Raw genomic sequence first — 23,065 nt, 5'->3', positions numbered from 1 at the left:
ATCACCTCGAAGCGATCCCTGAAGCTCTTGGGGGTTATGGTGGACGACAAGCTCACGTTCGGGAGTCACGTCGACTATGCCTGTAAGAGGGCCTCATCGGCTATTGCAGCACTATCTCGTATGATGTCCAATAGCTCAGCGGTTTATGGCAGCAAGCGAAGACTTCTTGCCAGCGTGGTTTCGTCCATACTTAGGTATGGTGGGCCAGTGTGGTCCAGAGCGCTAGGTACTAACAGTTATCGTGGTAAACTGGAAAGCACCTACAGGCTCATGTGCCTGAGAGTTGCGAGTGCGTATCGTACGGTGTCATACGATGCAATCTGTGTCTTGTCCGGCATGATGCCTATCAGCATCGCCATCAAGGAGGACAGAGAGTGTTTCGACCAACGTGACACAAGGGGCATACGAGGTACCAGAAGGTCATTCTCGATGCTCCGCTGGCAGCGGGAATGGTCCAACTCCACAAAGGGCAGATGGACACACCGACTCATACCGGAGATATCCGGCTGGGTCGGGAGACGACATGGTGAAGTGAACTTCCACCTGACACAAATCCTGTCAGGCCATGGTTGTTTCAGGCAATATCTGCACAGGTTCGGACACGCGGTGTCCCCCATGTGTCCCGAGTGCGTGGAGGAGGAGGAGACTGCTGAGCATGTCTTCTTCGTATGCCCCCGTTTCGTAAGAGCGAGGAGCAACATGATGGCTGTGAGCGGGCCTGGCACTACTCCGGACAATCTAGTCCGGAGGATGTGCGACGACCCGGACATCTGGAACGCGGTCTGTGCGGCCGCCTCTCAGATTGTTCTGGAGCTGCAACGTGTGTGGCGGGTCAACCACCAACACGCCAGTGGTAGCTAATTACCAGTCTCCAGGTAGTTAGTTAGGAGGTTATAAGAGTAAAGAGGGTGCATCACGCACAAAAGCCACTCCCCGACGTAATACTTAACCGTCGTTCCGGGAAGACCAGGGCTGGAGACTGGAGGGGTTTTAGTGGGTCGGGACAGGGATCAGTAGGTGCCTGGATGAGTGTAACTACCCCAGCATCTCTCCCCTAGTCTCATCCCCACACCCTGAGTTCTCTTCTCAGGTGTCTGTTTGCAGATTTCCCCGCCACCTTTAATAAAAAAAAAACACAAACATATACACATATACATGCTTATATGCAGAAAATGCTCGATTCGTCTAACTGAGTCGAGTAGTATATGACATTCGGCCATTGGGATCACTTTTCTACCTTTTAATTAGCCAGTGATCGTTAGGAGGAAGTCAATATGTTTACTTTCATTATGTGTTTTCACATTTTCATGAACAACGGACAAAGTTACAATCCGATCGCAATGAAATTCAATAGCAACCTATGGGACAACTAGACCTTTCATTTGACATTAATTTTGTGAAAATCGGTTCAGCCATCTCTGAGAAAAATGAGTGAGTTTAAACAACCTCAGGATAACTTTTCTTTACATAACTTTTGAACCATATTTTCAATCATTACGAAATTCAAAAGTTAAGGGTTCTGGAGACAGCCCGATCATTTGAAACCAATTTTATTAAAATCGGTTGTGTGGTTTCTGAGATATTGATGTTTCGTGATTTTTACATTTTGATACATAACCTCTAAACTAAAAATCCGAAATTCAATAGCAACCTATGGGGTAACTAGACCTTTCATTTGCAATTAATTTTATGAAAATCGGTCCAGCCATCTCTGAGAAAAGTGAGTGAGAAAAAAAAGTTGCACATACATACACACACACACACACATACACACATACATACATACATACAGAAAATGCTCAGTTCGTCGAAAGGGGTCGAGTGGTATATGACATTCGGCCATTGGGACCACTTTTATACCTTTGGTTTTTCCAGTGATTGCTATACCTTTCTAGCAGAAAGGCAAAAACGTAACCCGGAGACTGTTTAAAACTATAGCTACGATCAAAATATGTTGCCTCAACATCATTAAAATTTGATATTGTACTATTTCAATGTTTGCGGCCTTGCTCGGGATTGAAGTTGAAATTAAAAGTCATATCTATCATTTCACTTTTCTTTAGCACAAATATTACGTGAAATATCACAAATTATTACTTTATATATAACATCAATATTCTAGTACCCAAAGAGTGGATATACCTTCATTGTATTGTATTTGACAATTTAGGGATGTTTTCCACAAACCGGAAGCTGCAAAATCGGGTTTCAAAGTGAAATATAGAATTTACTTCCGGCTTGCGAGCCCGGGATAATCCTTCTGAAAAACATCGGGTAATGTTTGTCCCTTTAAGGTTGTTTTCCAGAAATCGGAAGCTACTATGTATCTAGAAATTAAAAATGGCGTCCTAAGTTGATTTCTGGCCTTTGGGTGTAACGCTCCCGCAATCATAACAGATGATATTTGGTCATCTTAAGTTGTTTTCCAGAAACTGAAAATTGGTATCTTCGCCATCGAAATACCGGGATTAGGCAAAATTTGGCCATTTTAGGATGTATTCCAACAACCAGAAGTAGTCATCTGGATTTTTCGCGTGATGTTTTTGAAACATATTTATTTCATGGTATTTGCATATGTATGTTTTAATGTATGCTCATATGTGTGTTGTTAGGTTTAGAATGTTCGGTATAGTTGTGCTGTTGGCTATCAGAAATTCCTTATTTAGAGTGAAAAATTAAACCAGCAGAAATTTTCAAGGAGTATTTCTTCTCTTAAATCGTGTAAATCTATTTCAACATATAATAAGTTTCAATGAGAAAGGCTGGGTCTCACCGCTAGGTGGATTAATTTGGGTTTTTTATAAGAAGATGAGAAACAATATCGAAGAGTTTTGGCTTATTAAGTCAGCCCTATCCGGGCAATGGGTCGCACGCAGGGGTGGATTATCGTGAACAGAGCCGTAGCTAGCTTTTTGCGGGGTGGGGCACAGAAATTTTACTAAAGTGTTTTGTTAAAGAAGTAATTTAAAAATAATATATTTAGCTTAAATATACAAAAGTTAATCTGGAATATGTGAATAGTTAAATTGATCGTTTTATTTATACGAATTAGGAAAATTTCGCCAAAAGCAATACATACCCGTGGGGGGCCCTCCCTAGCCTATTAGGTAGCCACGGGCCTGGGCGGTAACCTGCTCAGCAATCATCGAAGGGCGGACGAAAAATTCAAACGAAAAACGACGAAAAATAAAAATAAAACTAGAGTCATATTAATAATTTGAATCTACGGCAGTTTTAGTTGACTAACTTTTTTCTAGACTGCTGTTTCTCAAAATATCGAGTAAATAAGAATGTAGGATACCCTTGGACCTGCACTTGAACGTACAATCATGAACTCAAGCAAACGTTAACTAATGAGAAACAGTTTATTGAAAAACGATCCCAATGACTACACGTCTCGATTGGGAATGACTGAAAATATTTTCCACCAGCACTTGCCAACTTCTCAAGGCCTGCTTGGCAGTGCCTATTTCGCCACCCCCTTCTGATTATGGAATTCATCTGTTCATCATAGATCTTCAAATCATTCAAATCAACAAAATGGTGATGCCAATATTACTCATTTACACTCCGAATTTTGGGCCATCCTTATGCAGCCACGGTTGTCCTCATAGATCGTCGTCCGTTGCGTAGTCTCAACCAAGCCTGCAAATTTTCGACACTGCAAACGAAAATGACAGAAACAGTATTTTTACTGGCTCAAGTTGAAACAACCTGCAGTGTTACCGGTGTCAATTTTCAATGAAAGTCCGATCATTGAAAGAAATGAGATGTTTCATTTAATATCGAAATTATTTGATTTGAGCCAAATCATTGCATGAAGTAGATGAGGGTATCGAACGTCTTCGTCAGTGGTTTTCTTTAGCAGGTTTTCTGCAGCAATCATTCAAAAGACTGCCGAAAAAAACACTGACGAAGACGTTTAATACCCTATATAAACATCTATATTCTCAACCGCATAAACATCGCTAGAGCACAGAAATGATGCTAGTCAACAATCACTTTCAACTGATTGTAGCCGAAAGTCTCTTTCATTCCCAGCTCGTTTATTGAAAGCTGAAACTGTGTAACTTTTCAGATCGATCACCGAATTATATTTTTGCGCCCGATTTTTCAAGATTCCATACGATTTTCTATGGAAAAATCTGTTAACACCATCTTATGAAAGCTTGTTGACCTAGAGCAAGTTTTTCCAAAGATACGGCAGCAGTAGTACATACATACATTCTGGATGGTGAATTCAGCTCCATTGTAAGACATACCTTCGATTTCCCCAGCATACTTTCCGACCAATGTCACGGCATTTCTGGCCCAATCAATGATGAAAGGATCTTTCAACTGCTGCATGAATCACAGAAGATTTGCATCTTCCACAAAACGATCACTGCATCCTCAGTCAAAGCAGAACTAGATCTTTCCGATTTTAGACTTTTTCTGGTCATCATTTACCATGAACGTGACTCCTTTTTTCTCGACTGCCGCTATTGAATTTCCGCTGCATGTGTCGCCCTGAATTTCCCACAGCGATGGCACTTGCCGCCGCCGGTAAACTTCCTCTGCTGCTTCTTCCTACCTCTGTTAAGGGGTTATATCTACCAAATGCTCAAAAAACAAGGCTTTTTTCATGAATTTTTTCACAGGACATTTGAGATGTAAGGTATATAATTAATATATCATTGGATTGAGCAACTTTTGCATAATAGAAAACATATTTATTGCTATTTTTGTTACAAAATGGCGGCTGTGCAGCGATTGCCGTGAACCGCTTTTTTTTTTTAAAATGTTCCGCGGCGAGCAGTAGAAGTCGTGCCCAACTCCACCTATAACCAAAACAAAAATTTTGTCATTATCTACATAAGTGTCGCTCGTGAAGTACACATGATTATATTTTTAGAATTTTTCTTCGCAAAATGGCAACGGTTTGAAAAAAAAATCTGTTTCGACAAAAAAAAATCGACTTTGATTGTTTATAACTTTAGTTGCTGTTAATCAATCGCTAAAATCGTGTGTACTTCACTAGATAATCTTATAAAGAAGCTACAGTTAAAATTTCAAGTCAATCGGATGTAAACTTTTTTAGTTCTACTGCTTTCCGATTTTGAAAACATTGTTCTAAGAAAAACGCGTTTAAAGTTTCAAATTGCTATAAATCTTAAGAATAGCAACAGTAAAGCCCCTAATAATTTTTTAACCTTCAGTCAGCTACCTCTGTGCCGTAAAGTTGTCCTTTCTGGGCTCCTCTTCTTCCTTTTATTTTATCTGACCTGCGCCTACGCTCTTTCATGGTATCAGACATGCGACGCTCAGTGACTTTGACGCAGTTGGCGTCCGATACCACGCAAAACTCAAACTTTTCACTCATATTTAGGTACTTTTGAGTAAAACTCACAGTTAAAAAGTAACGAAAAATTCAAACAAAGAACGTACATAACGAGAACGGCTGATCTACGAAACAAATGGAAATTGTGAGTAAACACGTGCTGTAGAGACGCTATAACGGTCGAAACTTGATGCAGCGACCTCTATACTACAAATTTGAAACACGATATCGATCATAGGTAACTTCTAGTAGTTTACAAAGCCTCGAAATTAAAAACAAAAACGAGCATCGCCAAAATAAACGAAAAATGTTTTTTTGGAGCATGAAAGTTGTTTGGTAAAAATAGATTTAAACGAATTTTGAGTTTAGATCAGTGCTTGAGCGATGTAGATTTTGATTCTAGGATTGTTTTAGCATGATTTAAGACAATGAAAAAATTGACAAGAAAAAAAAATTGTTGGTGGATATAACCCTTTAATCGTAACTGTAATTGTAGGCTTCCTGCTCTCCAGTTGGGATTTGGATCTCAGGGGTGTCGTTTACTGATGAACCAATACTGTCAGCCAGTGAGAGCCACCCTGTACAGTAGAGTGCCAATAAAAATCGATTTTTTGAATGTCGTAGCGGTAGGGCTCAAAAGTTTCGGCTTCTCGAAAAAAGTCCCCATGCAAATTTCAGCTCGTTCGGACATCAGAAACACGTGCCTTGAGCGGTCAAAGTTTCACAAAAATATCGACGAACAAAAACACAGGTAGTGATACATGAAATTGTCAATATCGAAACTTTTTTTTGATGCCAAATGCATGAAACGTCGAGATTTGGTGTAAACTCGAAAAAAAAATTTCCAAAAAATCCACTTTCTGGGTCTTAGAAAATTTTCGAGCTTGGGTAAATGGCATATATACAAAAAATTCAACTTTCAAATTTCGTTTAGCGGTAGGACCCAAAAGTTTCGCCTTCTCGAATAGAGTCCCTATGCCAACAGCTCGATCGGACATCGGGTACACGTGCCTCAAAGCGGTCGAAGTTTCAAGTCTCCCAGCTTAAAAATTTGGCCCCAGAAACTCGATTTTTTTGTATTTTTTTTTGGGTAACACCAGATTTCGACGTTTCATGCATTTTTAAGATATTTGGCATCAAAAAAAAAATCGATATCGACATTTTTTTGAACTACTACCTGTGCATTATTTTCATCGGTCAAAAAGTTGAAACTTTGACCGCTTTGAGGCACGTGTTCCCGATGTCCGATCGAGCTGTTGGCATGGGGACTCTATTCGAGAAGGCGAAACTTTTGGGTCCTACCGCTAAACGAAATTCGAAAGTTGTTTTTTTTTTTTATTTATATGTCATTAACCCCGATCTCGAAAATTTTCTAAGAAAGTTGATTTTTTAGAAAAAAAATTTCGAGTCAACACCAAATCTCGACGTTTCATTCATTTCTAAGACATGTGATATCAAAAAAAAAATTTCGATATCGACAATTTCATGTGCTTTTTGTTCATCGATATTTTTTGTGAAACTTTGACCGCTTTGAGGCACGTGTTCCGGATGTCCAATCGAGCTGAAATTTGGCATGAGGACCTTTTTCGACAAGACGAAACATTTGAGCCCTACCGCTATTCGAAGGTCAATTTTTTCATACATCTCATTGGCTGTACAGTCGTCTCTCCTGGAAGGAAAATTACCTATAACACTATAGGTGGTTGAATTAACCCGCGGTCAACTGCGGAATGTGCCACCGAACATAACATAGCATGTTATGTTCGCTTTGGTAACTCTGGGTGAATAAACATAACTTCTCAGTAAGTGACACTACAAAAAGGAACAAAAAAAAAAAACAAAAAAGTGTGAACAGCAAACGTACGGACCACAAAGGATCAAAATTACTGATCGCAAGTTTATTTTTTTCTGATAAGAAACTGTTTGAGCTGGAGCAGCCACACAATGCACAATTTTGGTATTTGAGCGCCCCAAAACTGATCGTTCGCCGGAAACCGAAGTTTACCGGAATGTCACGATTCTTGGGTCTATGATACATTTTCTGATTTCGATGTCTTTCGATGTTCACGATGTCCATTGTACAACTCTTGCGTTATACATTTCACACGTTTTTGTGCGAAGTTAGGACAATTGTTGTGCGTTTTGAGAGGACACATTGGTTAATTAAGGCTTATTCTTTAGCGTGTAGCTTTTATACGTGACTATTGAGAGTTTAACTTCCGGTAGGTGTGGCTTTGTGAACTACGCCGAGTAAAACAACAACAACAATAAGAAACCAATTAGAACGTTTGCGGTACGAAAATAGACTTTTTGCGGATGGTGGTAAAAAAATAACTAAGACAAATAATTTGATTTGATAAAATTCTACGCTCCTGCCAGCGGCAACTTCCAGCAGGCACTTTGTACTATAAATTTTTCCATTAACGTCCAGTCCGGAGCGAAATAAGAGCGGCTTCGACATCCCCCTCTCGCTAATTGTCAGCTACAGCAGCACCTACTTGGGGAACTTGGTGTGTGAAATGAACTTCACGTCGGTGCTCACTTCTTTCGTGGGAGAAGTAAAATACGAAGTGCCCTGCCAATCGTTGACATCCAGGCTAAGACAGGTCTCGACGATCACCACCAAAAAATCACGTTTTGCCGGGAAAATCGACTTGACCATCTTATCCAGGCGGTGCCGCTGCGTCATTGCCTGCAACTCTGAGCCCAGTGGACAGGACTGCCGCTTCCTGACATGATCGTCCATGTTCGCCACGAACTTTTTCACTGTTTGGCCGGTTCCACCGACCTCCCGGGCAAGCGCACTAAGCGATGTACTACACTTTTCTCTCGGTCTTCCTCTTCAGCATCCACTAGAGCTTTTTGTCGCTCAGGGTCGCTAGCTGTACGGAATCGGACTCTCTTTCGATGCTTTGATTGTTGTCCAATAGTACCGCAGTGCCGCACAATGTCCGTTTTCGTCGCGGCCAGATACCGTTCTTTGAATGCGCACACTTCTGAACGGAGTAGCTTCACTGTTTTCGCCATCACAATTAGAGTTCGACTGATAGAGATATCAATTTTTTCTGCTGACTGATGGGTTATTATGATTGATGCTGCATGGGTAGTGTCGTCAGTGCGTGTGAAGGTAAATCCATGAAAATCGGCAATTTTTGTTCATCATTTTTACCGCATACGTTAAAGTCAAGTTTGTTTACTTAAGCGTCGATTGTGTTTAGCTCTGATTGGTCGAATCAAGCGTTCAACAAGACTCAACATTTTCTCGAATAGCATCACAAAATCACAATTGTCCGCATTTTCGTAGATGCATAGCTAATTTTCTAACCGATTGCTGTAAGAATAAAAGAAATCCGTTGGTAACTGACTGAGTTTAAGGCATTCGAAAGCAGATACTTTTTGTGACGCTCTTGATGTTATCGGTTTTCAATTTATACTCGTATATATGTTATCGTAAGACGTAATTCTACGTCAGAATGAATGGCCACCAAGCTCCCAAGATTTGAACTCTACATCGTCTGGGTTAGATCACAGGTCTTGTAGCGGGGCATCACCAAATTAAACCACTTGTATTTTGTAATAAAACTATAATTTTTAATAACTATTTAGTATGTAATATTCAACGGGATTTATTTGCACACGCGGGTATAGTGACCGGTCTGACCGACGGTTTTAATCAGAAAGAACATCTAACTGAGCTGAATACAAGTACAAGCCTCAGTCGAAAGCTGTAGAAAGCTGCGATTCGATCGCAATCATTTAAGGTGCATTTACAAACTACGTAAAATGGAGATGGATTCTAGTTTGGGTAATTTTAACTATCAATAATCTTAGAAATAGTATTGAATCTAACAAACCCAATGGAGTTTTTTGTCTAGTCCTATATAAAGTAGAAGCTTACTGGTTACTGGTACTAATTCGGTGCTGCTTGTGACAGCTTTGAAAAGCGTTTAAAGTTGGTGAAGCTATCTAAGGGAGGAGTTATTCAAAAACATCTGCTATAGATGTTCACTGGTGCTTATTATGGGAATCACTTCACGGTGAAATCAGAGTGAAGTGAACAAAATCCTATTACGGGACTCACGTAAGTGAGAAAAACGTCGCGAAGTGACATCAGCCGTGGAATCTGGGTTATTATGAGTGTCATATCAGTGAAGTGAGAACGGAAAAAGCGACGTTTCGTGTGGAATTATTTCACGACCACTTTGAACGGTGAAATGATTCCACGAAGCTGCCATAAGTCTTAAAGTTGATTGATTTGTGATCTAATGGTAAATATTGGATTTATTCTTCAGTAACGAAGCGAATCAGAGTTTGATCCGTGCCTTAAAGCGGTCAATTTTTCATTTTTTTTGCCCGATGAAAAAAATGCAAACTAGTTCAGGAAATTTTCGATACCGAAAAAAACATTTTTTTGGATGCCGAATGTCTTAGAAATGCAGGACACGTCAAGATCTGGTGTTATCTAAAAAAAACGGGAAAAAATGACTTTCTGGGACTTAGACATTTTTGAGCTGGGAAACAACTCCATTTCACTTGTCCTATTCTCAATTTCACTTCACTGTCAATCTCACTCCACGGAGGTGCTTTTTGTCACCTCACTTGAGGTGGAATCAGGAATAGGTCTGAATCAGTGCGTCTTGAACTGTCCTACAGATCAGACGTTTTTTCGGTTGCTTGTGGATTGGTCTTTGACTGCCTATAGCTTCAAAGTTTGTGTTTTGTCAGTGTGTCTTTTAAAGACTACCTGAAAGTTATTTCCCATCAGTCTTTCTCAAGACTACCTACTTTTGAATTTAACATTTGTTTCAACTTTTTTCGTATCACCTGAAATGGCTGGACGGAAAAAGAAACCTCGCATCGCTGCGGGGAGGAAAAGAGAGGCATCTCTTTCTGACACATCGAGTGTCTGTAGTGACAATCCTTTTGATATTTTGCCTGAGCAAGAAGCTGGTGAAATGGAAGTTACCAATAATGAAACTATACAAAATATAAAATCTTTAAAAAAGGAGAAAGTTCCACCTATTGTGGTAACTATTTCTTCTGAATTTAATGTATTCAAAAAGGAACTTTCAACGTTTGTTTCTGACGTTAAAGTTACCTATCAAATTGGCCGTAGAGGTGATTGCCGCTTATTAGCCGACTCAGTAAAGGGTCGTGATCGTCTTGTTCAGTATTTAACTGACAAGATGTACAAATTTTTTACATATGACACCAAGAACGCCAAGCCGTTCAAGGTTGTCTTGAAAGGTCTCACCAACGATCAAACCGTTGATGAGATCAAACTTACTTTAACAGAATTACTTGGCATAGCCCCTACCCAAGTAATTCTAATGAAACAAAAATCACGAGGCGAAAACAGTCAGAGAACTGGAATTTCCCTTGTTAATTATTTAATTCATTTTAACCGCAATGAGGTTAACAACTTAAAATTTTTTGAAAAAGCACATGCTTTGTATAATGTGCGTGTAAAGTGGGAAATTTATAGGAAGTATGGCGGAGGTGAAAAGCATATCACCCAATGCCGTACTTGCCAACGTTATCTCACAAAACTTGCCAACTCTTCTCACGAAAAGGACACATGTCTTGTAAAAGAGAGTAAAAAATTTCGCTGTGCGAATTGTAACGGCAACCATATGTCAAATTTTTATCAATGCCCAGTCCGTTTAGCAATTGTTAAGGCAAGGCAAGGTAAACAAAATTCAATTTCTCAATTAAAACCAACTTCAAAACAAAATTCTCCAAGCGTACCAGTGACGCATAGTTTACCTACTCCTTTGCATACCCGTTTAACTTATGCACAGGTTACAGGTAGTTCGAACATTATACCGCCTAGTGTTGGTAGCTCGAAAATGACCGTTAATATGGGTAAGCAAAACACGCTAGAAAATAATTGTACACCTATTACTCCAGCTAATATTGCTGCCGAAAATATTTTTTCTAATGTCAACTGCTTGGGGCCTATTACGGCAGGTAAACTTTCTTTTTTGCAACAGGCAATGTTCGATCTTATGAACGCCATGTTGCAGGCAAAATCAATGTTTGAAGCCATTCAAATAGGCACAAATTTTACTATTAAAATTGTTTCTAATTTAAAATTTAGCGATGATTTTAAATAAAACAATTAAAATATTAAATTGGAATGCTCGCTCATTGAAGGCCAATGAGAATGAGCTTTTTAACTTTTTAACAGTAAATAATGTGCATATTGCAATTATTACTGAAACATTTTTGAAACCTAACATAAAATTAAAATATGATCCCAATTACGTGGTTCATAGATATGATAGGATTCAGGGCTCCGGCGGTGGAGTTGCAATTGTTATTCATCGCCGAATCAAACATCGTGCTCTTCCCCATCTTGAGACGAAAGTTATTGAAACTTTGGGAATTGAAGTTCAAACTGAACTTGGGATTTTATTTATTGCCGCAGCATATTTACCATTTCAATGCACACGCGAGCTCAAAAATTATTTTAAAGGTGATTTACAAAAACTCACCAGAAATCGTTCGAAATTTTTCACAATCGGCGATTTTAACGCTAAACATCGTTCATGGAATAATTCTCAAAGTAATTCCAATGGCAAAATTTTATTCAATGATTGTTCTTCAGGATACTATTCTATTTTGTCTCCGAAAAGTCCTACATGCTTTTCTTCTGTAAGAAACCCTTCAACAATTGATTTGGTGCTAACAGATCAAAGTCATGTATGTAGTGATTTGATCACACATGCTGACTTTGATTCTGACCATCTTCCAATAACTTTTTCTTTATCACATGAATCAGTTTTAAACCCTATGAGCTCTGTATTTAATTATAACAAGGCTAATTGGGAAAGATACAAAACTCATATTGAGAGAAATTTCAATAATGAGCTTGATTTGCAAAACGAAGTGAATATTGATTCCGCTTTGGAAGCATTAAAATGTGCAATTGTTGATGCCAGGAATTATTCTGTTCCAAAGGCTCAAGTGAAATTTGATTCATCAATAATTGACGAAAATCTTCAACTTCTAATTCGTTTGAAAAATGTCCGCAGACGTCAATATCAACGTTCTTGTGACCCTGTTTTTAAAACTATTTATAAAGATTTACAGAAAGAGATTAAACATAGATTTACTCTTCTGAGAAATCAAAATTTTGAGACTAAAGTTGAAAAATTGAAACCATATTCAAAACCATTTTGGAAGCTGTCGAAGATTCTTAAGAAACCTTCAAAGCCTATTCCAGTTTTAAAAGATGGTGAACGTTTTCTTGTATCCAATGAACAAAAGGCTCAAAGACTTGCTCAGCAGTTTGAGAGTGTTCATAACTCAAATTTGAATTTTGTGAGTCCAATTGAAAATGAAGTCACACGTCAATTTGATTTAATTTCTTCCCAGAATTTTTTACCTGCAGAAATAATTGAAACTAACTTGAATGAGATTAAATCAATTATTAAAAATTTCAAAAATATGAAAGCACCTGGTGACGATGGAATCTTTAATATACTAATCAAACATCTCCCTGAGAGCACAATGGAATTTTTAGTGAAAATTTTCAATTGCTGCTTCAAAATTGCATATTTTCCCAAATTATGGAAAAATGCAAAAATTACTCCCATTTTAAAACCGGATAAGAACCCAGCTAAAGTTTCAAGTTATCGACCAATCAGTTTGCTTTCTTCAATAAGTAAACTGTTTGAGAGAATCATTCTTAACAGAATGATGTCACACATCAACGAAAATTCAATTTTTGCAAATGAACAGTTTGGATTTCGCCATGGGCATTCCACAACTCATCAATTGCTCAGAGTTACTAATATGATACGAGCTAACAAATCTGAAGGTTATTCCACTGGAGCTGCTCTTTTAGACATAGAAAAAGCATTCGAGAGTGTTTGGCATAAAGGTTTGATTGCGAAATTGCAAACTTTTAATTTTCCAATTTTCCTAATCAAAATTTTAAAAAAATATCTCACTGATCGAGCTCTGCAGGTTGTCTATCAGAATTCAAAATCTGATAGATTTCCTGTCAGAGCAGGTGTACCTCAAGGTTCAGTCTTGGGTCCAGTCCTGTACAACATATTCACTTCAGATCTTCCTGATTTGCCTCCAGGATGCACAAAGTCATTGTTCTGCGATGACACAAGCATTTCCGTAAAAGGAAAAAGTCTTCGTGTCATATGCAGTCGATTGCAGAAAAGTTTAGATATTTTTTCTTCCTACTTGCAAAAGTGGAAAATCTCTCCCAATGCTTCTAAAACTCAAATGATAATTTTTCCGCATAAGCCTGGGGCTTCTTTCCTCAAGCCAAACAATAATCACGTTGTCAAGATGAATGGGGTTATTTTAAGTTGGTCCGACAAGGTTAAGTACTTAGGGCTAATTTATGATAAAAAACTTATTTTCAAAGAGCACATTGAGAGTATACAAGCCAAGTGCATCAAATATACGAGATGTTTATATCCTCTCATTAACAGGAATTCTAAACTTTGTTTAAAGAACAAACTTTTGATTTACAAACAAATTTTTAGACCAGCAATGCTTTATGCTGTACCGATCTGGTCAAGTTGCTGTTCAACAAGGAAGAAAACGCTTCAAAGGGTTCAGAATAAAATTCTGAAAATGATTTTGAAGCGTCCTCCTTGGTTTGGTACACTCGAATTACATAGACTTACTGGTGTTGAACCATTAGAAGCTATGTCAAATAAAATTATTAACAATTTTCGACAAAAATCGTTGCAATCCTCAATTGCTACGATAAGCTCTCTTTATAGCCAATAAGTTAGCAATTAAGTTAGTTGTAAGTTTACTTCCCCTTTTCTGACAAGTAGGTTTAAATCCCTACGAATGATAAGTCCTAATTGCGAAAGCAAACAAATCCTAACAATTAAAATTACAAATTTCTAACAGTGTTGAGAAGTCACCATTTGTGATTGGACACACATACTCATTATTTACTAATATTTATCATAAATACTTAAGCTACTAACAAATCCCCCCCTAAAAAAAAAAAAAAAAAAGGAATAGGTCTGAAAAAGTGAAGTGAGCGTGAGAGTGAAATATATTTCACCGTGAAGTGACTCCCGTAATAAGCACCACTATGAAAAGTACTTTTAGTGAAAAAACACTCAGAACCTAAATGTGTGATACTTTTACATATCAATATGGAATTTTAGAGGCACCTATTTTTACTGTCGCCTAGTGATCAGTTCTGAAATGTTTTGGAAGCAGTTTGTTTCGAAATGATTTCTCTTCCAGTACTAAGAAGTTGTGCGCGATTAATTTTTTTTCAGAGTAGTTATACTGCCGTTCCAAGCATAGTTGTCCCAGCGTGCATAAAGGTTTGTGTAGAACATGGGACTACTATGATTGGAACGGCAGTATAGGTGTGGGATTACTTCGAAAAGGGTTTTCTTCGCTAGGTTTTTCGCTTCATTCTAATGCAAAACCTGCAAAAAAGCGACCGGTGACGTAAATGATAAAATATAAGCAATAGGAAAACATAAAATAGAAAACATGAAAATTTACAAAAAAGTATAAACGGAGAAAAAACTAACGGGAGAATTTGCAACAATTAATTTATCAATAGTCTGGTTGAGGTAAAGTTAGGTAATGGATGAACAATTTGACATTGAAAACCAATTGTAGATGATTTAGTTCGAGAACTGAAAATATTTTCACTTCGGATAACTGAATATGTTAGTATATTTTAGGAAAACCTAGTATATAGAATAGAATTTGAGGGCGAGTACGTGACTGATTCGATACTGTCGAATAGATTTCACTTGAGGAATAAAACCTGATTTGTGACGCTTGTCATAATCGACGTAATAAATATATTTCAACCTACAGTTACTGATTATCGGTCATGCCACGTCACACGACACATGAGTTTTTCAAAAAGTATTATTGAAGAAAATCATACTTACTGTAATCAACTGTAAAATATCATCTAATCACTGAACTCACATCTTGCGATTAGTGTTCATAAATTCCGAGAATTTTTGAATACGGCGTATGTTTGGAGGATCTTCGAATGCAGACGTTATGGAATTTCAATCTATTCAAGCTGATATGACTTGTCTTGGTTAACCTTAACTAGTTTTTCTTACGTGCCTCTGAAGCAGATCTACAGGAAAAGCTATATATTAAGATCACTAAACAATGAATGACTTCATATCCGCTAAAATTTGAACTAACTCTGCAACTTGGGACACTCGAAGCTTCTATACCTTGTTTTCATCATCAAGTATCGAAGTAATTTAATTTCGAGAAACAGTATGTGGGTGATTCGTTTTGTTACCAAACTTACCAATCGTGTGCCCAGTACTCCTTATCAATCTTTGTCATTATAGTACGAGATAAACAGTTAGGTTTCAGCTGTCTTAATCACCTACAATTATATCGTTTTCTATGAACAACACAAACGCATTTAAATCGCTTCCTTGAACGGATGTTAATACTCTATCCTAATCTAAATCACAACGATATAGGTACCTTAATCTAACTTAAACCATAATCGTAGCTCCGTTAGTAGCAACTAACCATTATGCTAATGTCGAGATCCATCTAACTACTGTCACACTGTTATCTGCGTGCTGATATCACACATGGCAGTAGCTTATTTGCATAACCCCTTTTATTTGCTGGCGGCGCGATACGACAAATTCATTGCCGGCTAATTATATTATACTGCACCTAAACAGCTCCTAAAAATGTCCGCACTTCATTAGCGAACAACCAGTTCCGCCGGATACGAAGTTGTTTTACAGCTGTCGGACGATCAAGTCAAAAGCGAAATCTAATATCGCGGCTCGGCACTAGTTCCCACGTGCCTTTTTAAGGAGTCCGTCAAAATAAGTTCTACCTTATACAGTTGTTTTGCTGCTCGTGCATGCTAACAATGGGATGTGGGAGGTTCTTTGATCCATTTATGTCTGCTTCCTTTTATGATGTTTCAGATTTTATTACCTTGAATTCATTTTAAATATAAATTCGGATGAGCAGTTAATAATAATAAAATATTATTGGATGTTTTTAACCTACAGGGACGCCACCGCACAGATTTCTGAGATCATCAATTTCATCGGTCAAATGTCGGCACAAGCTCAGGGCCTATCGAATCCGGTGACAACGTCGCAGAAGTTGCGAAACTCTGATCATCACATCTATCTTATGTTCGAGCCCAATGAGAAGCAGTGAGTAAAATGTTGCATTCAGACATCTTTGTTGTTAGTAGTACTTACTGTTAGTGGTGGTGTTTACTGAATCCATAATTAGGGAAAGAAAATCCTTAGGTTTCTTGAATCAGATTTTGCTCGCAACAAAAAACAAACTTTCGATCATTCTGGAAGTTAAAATAAAAAACGATTGCGTGTTCTGTTGCGCTTTCATGCATCACGAATATCGTTTATTCAAAGCTTTCTTTTTTCCTTGTTCTTGCCTAATGCAGTGGACTAGTAGTCGGAATATTGAAAGTCGGTCGCAAATCTCTATACGTGTTTGACCAGAATGGAGAGACGGTACACGTCACTGCACCGTGCGTTTTGGATTTTTACGTGCACGAATCGCGACAACGTGGTGGACTTGGACGGGAGCTGTTCGAACATATGTTGAACGCGGAAAACATTCAACCGGCGGAGATGGCCATCGATCGTCCATCGGAGAAATTGCTCGGTTTCCTGCAAAAGCACTATGGTAAGTTTGTAATCGACTAAAAGCTTGTATAAATGAGCAGCTAAACGGTGCATTATCTACGACCAGTTTAAATATTTGTTGTACTCTTCCGTGCTGGCCGGAACTAGATCGTTTGCTGCAAGCAATCACCTTCAGCCTGACTCAAAATCCCGCCCATTCGAATGAACAACACTCAACCAACACGCAAACACTGCTCTCTCGTTGTAATAGTGGAAGCAATTTATTACCAGACGTTAATTTAGCTCCTTTATACCAGACTACTAATAGCACTAGGCAATAGCTTTTCCATTGGCTAACTAATTTTTCCTTTCTTTACCATTTTCCTACTTCGCAGGACTGTACAACAAAATTCCACAAATGAACAACTTCGTTGTGTATGAAGGTTTCTTTTCAAGCAAGCAAAATGCCTCCGACATCGATGGCCGTCGCATGCACATCACTGCTAGGTAAGTTATATCCTAACTCGTTATCCACCGAAAAGTCGAAAATCACTTCCACTTTAATAACAGCACTAATCTGTTGAAGTAAAGTTTGCACCGTAATCACGATCATAGCAAAGAATAAATACAAAAATAACCACCAAACAACTTGTAACTAATATTCCATAATGTATGCTTCTCTTGTCTAACCTGCTGTCAACAGTCCTAACACCAATCTATTCGGACCCACATTCACCACCGCCCAGGACAGGCGGAGGTCCAACTCGCAGACGCGTCAGCCAGTTATTTCCCCGCCGGTCGTCCAGCAACCCCCGGTGGGACGCTATGCGGCAAAACGACCTTCCTGCAGCATGGCACAGGTAGGGCACAAGCAATAACTTTTCATTCTGCATTTTTGTTTTTTTTTTTTCGCCGGCTCTTCCATTGGCACACTTAACCTTTCGAGCTCTAGTAGAAGAATACACACCAAATAGGACACATTATTTCAAAATTGCATCCAAAAATACAAACCTTTAACACGTAGCGAAACTATTTCAGCATTCTTTCACACTTTTCCCGCCTAATGCCGCTTTGGGTGTAAATTTAGAACAAGACTTTCGACGCTAACCGTTCATCACAAACGAAACGCCGCATAGTTGTGATAAAAGCGTACATACGGGCATGGGTCATTAACATGCAAATCCAGTTCTTGCTTTTAGGTCGTTTTTTTTTTTCACCAGATAGGTGACACACTATCATCACGAAAAGCCAGAAGAAAGTTGGTTGTAGGACGAAAGTTTTGGGAAAAGCGTGGTGAATTTTGATTGTTCAGAGCTGTTTGGCTCATGTTTCGATTTGTTTTCGGTTGAAAAAAAAAACAAAAATGTGCTTTTTATTAATTAAGAAACTTAGTTCTGACTTAAAATTAGGCTTTCGTACTTGTTCGGACTTATGATTTATTGAGATCTGGTGGTGAAATATTTATTTTTTCCAGGGCTTCAAAATATACGCAACATGTATTGAAATTCAGATAAAAGATTTAAATATACATAAAAATGATATTAATTGATTTGTCTAATAATAGATAAAAATTTTAAAAACTTCATCGAGAAATTTAACAAACTTCCACGATACGGAATACAAATAAACAGTAATTATCAAAATATTGCAAATTTCGGAAATCTGATTGACCTCCATTACCAATAAGTTATTACAACATAATATATTTGCATTAGAATGAAAACATTTAAAAAATAGCTACCAGACAGTAGTTGAGGTTTATAGTGGTTGAGGTTTATAGAGTGTCAACAGGTGAAAAATTTAGAAATTTGCATATAAAAAAAGATCATAAGCCTTTGGAAATAAGCCAGTTTTTGTTTGACCTTTGAAAGTTAACAGTTTACTTTTGATAATCGTTTTTTATATTTCCCATGAATCCTAGAGGGAAAACTCCAAAACTATCTCTTTTACGTCATGCCACCTACCCCTAATGATTATGTAAAATTATCTTCCTCGATGACGGGCATAAACCAACAGCTACCTCGTTGCGAATCGACTCTAATCTAGTTTTCCGTGGCTGCAGCTTACAAAAGTGTAGCAGATTTTTCTCTTTCTTCTGCTTGCACACTGAATCGTAACAAAGCCGGCTTGGTAAGCCTTCCGTCACTGACCGACGGAGTTGTAGGTTTTGTAGCATCCATTAAAAATAAACTACAGCAACGTTATACCATTTTGACCGCATTTCGAATCGGACACCGTACCCTGGATTGCATGACGCGGGGCCATGTTTCTGGTTCAATGGAGTATTGTGTCTGGGTGACAGCGGACACTTTATTGCAACATCTTTTTCGCCGAAGGTCATGCATGTTCCTACCGGAGGTTCGTGCTTTTAATTAGCACCTACGATGGTGCGGTATTGATTTTTATTCAAAATCTCATCAATCATACCAACTATCGTTGAAAGTGACTTTTGAATTATGCAGTTTTGCTTCACCAGAATCACACATGCTGTAAGCGAACAGGCATTTAAACGGTTCATGCTCAAGTAGCGACTGGATTGCCTTTGTGTTAGCCACTCCAAATCACTCAGAAAGGTAGGAAGTAATGAAGAAGAAAACAGAACAACCCAACATTGGATGAGCTATTTAAAACTGGAAGTTCAATTAATATTACAGTACTATGAACTTGTGTACTTCATTACCCAACATTATAGTTTTTTTTATATTTTACACGAAAGAAATAATGTAAAATGTGTACTCAACAATGGATTATAAATAAACATAGGTCAAGGGACTGATTCTATTTTCTTGAAACAATTACAAACAGTATTTCACGTCTTCCGCAACAGAAAAATATCTCAACTTTAATCTAGAACAAAGCAATTTCCTGAGCTAGTTTATTACAGTTTTCGAGGGTATAATTCAACTAAAATTACCTTCACTTAAAAGCATGTTATGGCTGCGCTTTTAAAGTTGACTTGATAATTACGGTATCCAGTCACGATAAAAAAAAACTAGTCCTACACTCCACGCTTGAAAGTACCCTGGCACTAAGTTTAGTGCTACAAGCCAGAAAATAGCGTTACTGAATAAAAAACCTAAAAAATAATTTCTTATTTTCATTTCAGATAATTCACAACAGTGCAACCACGGTTACAACCGAACCTAACAGGTATGCTATTGTTTCTATCCCCACCACATTCCTGGGAGATATAAAATATGTACAGTATCAGCATCGACTGCTTTTTTAGGCCAACAACAGAACAGAGTGAATCTCTCTTGTTGAAAAGACTTGATTGGCTGACCTTTGATTTGCTTGCTTTTTATTTTCAGAAATTTTATATAGCTCACCTCCTTCAATCTACCGACACCCTCAGCCTAACTAGCGCAATAACGTCACCCCTCACGAACACCCCCTCCAAACGTAGAACGGATATTTATGGTTTAATTTAATTTCATCATTCACCAGCATCCTAAATTATTGTGATTCGTTTCAACCGCGAAAGCGCCAGACGATTCTGTGAAGTATTTTTTCCGTTATTTTTTTTCTTTTTGACTATTTTATAAGAAAACCACCCTACGAACCTCTGTGCAATCGAAATGAGATGGAAAATAAAAACAAATAAAACTCTTCGTGAAGAGAGAAAGACGTGAGCTATTTCGCAATATGTTAATTTTACCACCAGTTTTGCCTGCTAACGCTTAGGATTTATACAATTATTCTCGTTTGAGTTCGTACCAGTTCTGATTGTTTTTTATTCTAATTAGTTGCACTGATTTTTTATACAAAAACAAATATATACAATATGAAACTAATTAGATTTGTGTTTTTTTTTGTGATATGGATATTTTTAGTAAGTTAGTCTTCGTTTGTGAAAAGAAACAACTTGTGTACCAGTAGATTTATTGGACCATTATCAAGAGCACAAAATAACATGTAACTTTGCGCGTAAATTTGTTGATTTTCAATAACGTTTCTAGTAGTTATACAGAGAATATGAAATAGTGTTGTTTTTGTTTTGGAAATTCAAACGCATACTACCAAAACTAAACATGTGGAGAACGGCAGTGCGATTATTTTTAGTAATGATATGATATCCTATGACATCTGATTAAATAGTTTCATTTTAATTAACTCATTTTGTTCCAGAAAAAAAATATTTCTTATCTACATACATCATATTCCTTCCACATAAAGATTCCTTATAACGATTCCGCAACTAGAAGCTCTTTTGTTATCATAGCTTAACTATACCGCTTACTACTTTCATACATAAAGCAACAATTAGTTTGCGCCGTAGTTGAACCACCAACTTAGATCTGGGTACGCAGAGAAAGCAAAACAAGAAATGGTTTGTGTGATTGATTGTGTTTGCAGCTCCACTTCTCCCACTAACAACCATCATGCGCCTCCATCTGCTTCCACTAACAATAACGATTACGAAACCGATGATCATCATCACCACCATCATCATGACAACGGCCACCAGCAAGAGCCAGACCAGCCGGAACCGGAGGAACCGGAAGCACGCACCATTCCAGCCCATGATGATGTTGCTGATGATGCCCTATCGGCTAATCTTCAAAATTTAAACATGACGGAACCGATCGATTACGCTGACTATCATCGCCACCATCACCATCAGCATAAGGCAGGTCAGGAGGTGAAGTTTGCCGATGAGTACGGAGACATTCCCGAGCCGGTCGCTGATCCGGATCCGTACAGCTTCCATCCGCACCATCTCGAGCTGACGCATCACTCGCCGGAACAACGGCAGCAAATGTTGACTAATCGTGAAAATTCTACTTCTCCCCAATCGATCAGCCAGCAGCAAACGCCGGAACATCCGGACCCAAGAAAGCCTATCCGGTACACGAAGCAGCACACCGGTATGAAAAATATGTCGTTCGGTGTTGGTGCGGCCGTAACTCCATCGGACAAGATGGAATTCGACCAGGAAGAGAACGAAGGCTTCGGATCAGTCAAGATCAATCGACCAATCGGCAAATTGCACACGCGCAACAGCCCCAATGATAACGATAACGACTCCGTTCATTCTAAAGGCTCCGACAGCAGCCATTTGACCGAACATGGTCATTTCGATCTCAAATTTTATCATAACAAGCTCTGGTAAAAACAGAAACCGGGAAACCAAAAAAAAATGTATTGTACAACACGACAATGTTCGTCTTCTAACCTTTTTAGTCATAACAGTTACACAATATAAGTCAAAATATCTATCTAGAGAGTACATATAGAATTTCATATCTAAGCACTTCGGAGCACCGTTTTTCGTAAACCTCATTCCCAGATAATGGAGGCAGCATGGTCTGTTTACGGAAACTAATCAGTATAATAGTACTAATAAACCACTTCTCAATCGATATTGTTGTGTAGATGTCGCTCTTGCAATTTTCAGTAGTAAACTAACAGTTTAGTGTATTGAAGCAAAATATCTTGAACGCGTAATGTAAACGTGCGCACAGTTAACGATAGTTGTTGTTAGGTTTTCATTCATTATGGTTGAGCTTTATTAGCACAAATGTTACCAAAATGTGTGCTTCTCTTTGTTTGTTGAATATATTTGTGTTTTGTTTGGTGCTTTCTGTTGCCTTTGTGTACACTATACGAGAACTAAGTTTTTACTAAGTCAAGTGAGCAAAAACAAAAAACAATACACCAGTGCATTCCTTGCAGACATTTCCAAGAGGACTATCTAGATGATTACGTCATTCATTAACCGACGAAAGAATCATTATTTGCTATAGCGTTACAAGATCCACTATGTAAAGTATGAAAGAACACAATAAACCAAACAAAGTGTTATCATTGTGCTGGAAATGAGCTTCTAATAGAGAACACAACGTAATCCATATATTAAAATAAATTATGCTAAAAATGAAAGTATTTTTTTATCATATCACATTTTTCGTTTTCGATTTCTACATCAATTCTGATAGAAGTAAAACCCCGAATCTGAAAAGGCGTGAAAAAACTCATAAATAATAAAAATAATGGCTACAAAAAAAAAGCGATCGCAGCAAACAGTGACAGCGAACAGATGGGAAAATGTTAATATTTGAAGTGTTTTCATTACTTTACTCTTACTTTGCTATTGTTTTTCAAGTATAAAGTTATACTTACAATG

The 23,065-nt window shown here is 38.0% G+C and overlaps 1 protein-coding gene across 3 annotated transcripts in view; it reads left to right on the top strand.

Annotated features, from left to right (window-relative positions):
* Positions 1-22,821, top strand: part of LOC129726071 (alpha-tubulin N-acetyltransferase) — a 37,537-nt gene extending 14,716 nt beyond the window's left edge. For all 3 annotated transcript variants that reach the window (XM_055682676.1, XM_055682677.1, XM_055682678.1), the window contains exons 3-8: positions 16,351-16,500; positions 16,755-16,999; positions 17,334-17,445; positions 17,642-17,798; positions 20,045-20,088; positions 21,295-22,821. In XM_055682676.1, the coding sequence (XP_055538651.1) occupies positions 16,351-16,500; positions 16,755-16,999; positions 17,334-17,445; positions 17,642-17,798; positions 20,045-20,088; positions 21,295-22,051 (1,465 nt within the window). In that variant the 3' untranslated portion in view covers positions 22,052-22,821. The remainder of the gene's footprint in view (positions 1-16,350; positions 16,501-16,754; positions 17,000-17,333; positions 17,446-17,641; positions 17,799-20,044; positions 20,089-21,294) is intronic.
* Positions 22,822-23,065: the final 244 nt, after the last annotated feature.

Source organism: Wyeomyia smithii, chromosome 2 (genome assembly GCF_029784165.1).
Source record: "Wyeomyia smithii strain HCP4-BCI-WySm-NY-G18 chromosome 2, ASM2978416v1, whole genome shotgun sequence".
In the NCBI taxonomy this organism is placed as follows: Eukaryota; Metazoa; Arthropoda; class Insecta; order Diptera; family Culicidae; genus Wyeomyia; species Wyeomyia smithii.
The sequence above is the reverse complement of the archived record's forward strand: the minus strand, read 5'-3'. Positions and strand labels throughout refer to the sequence as shown.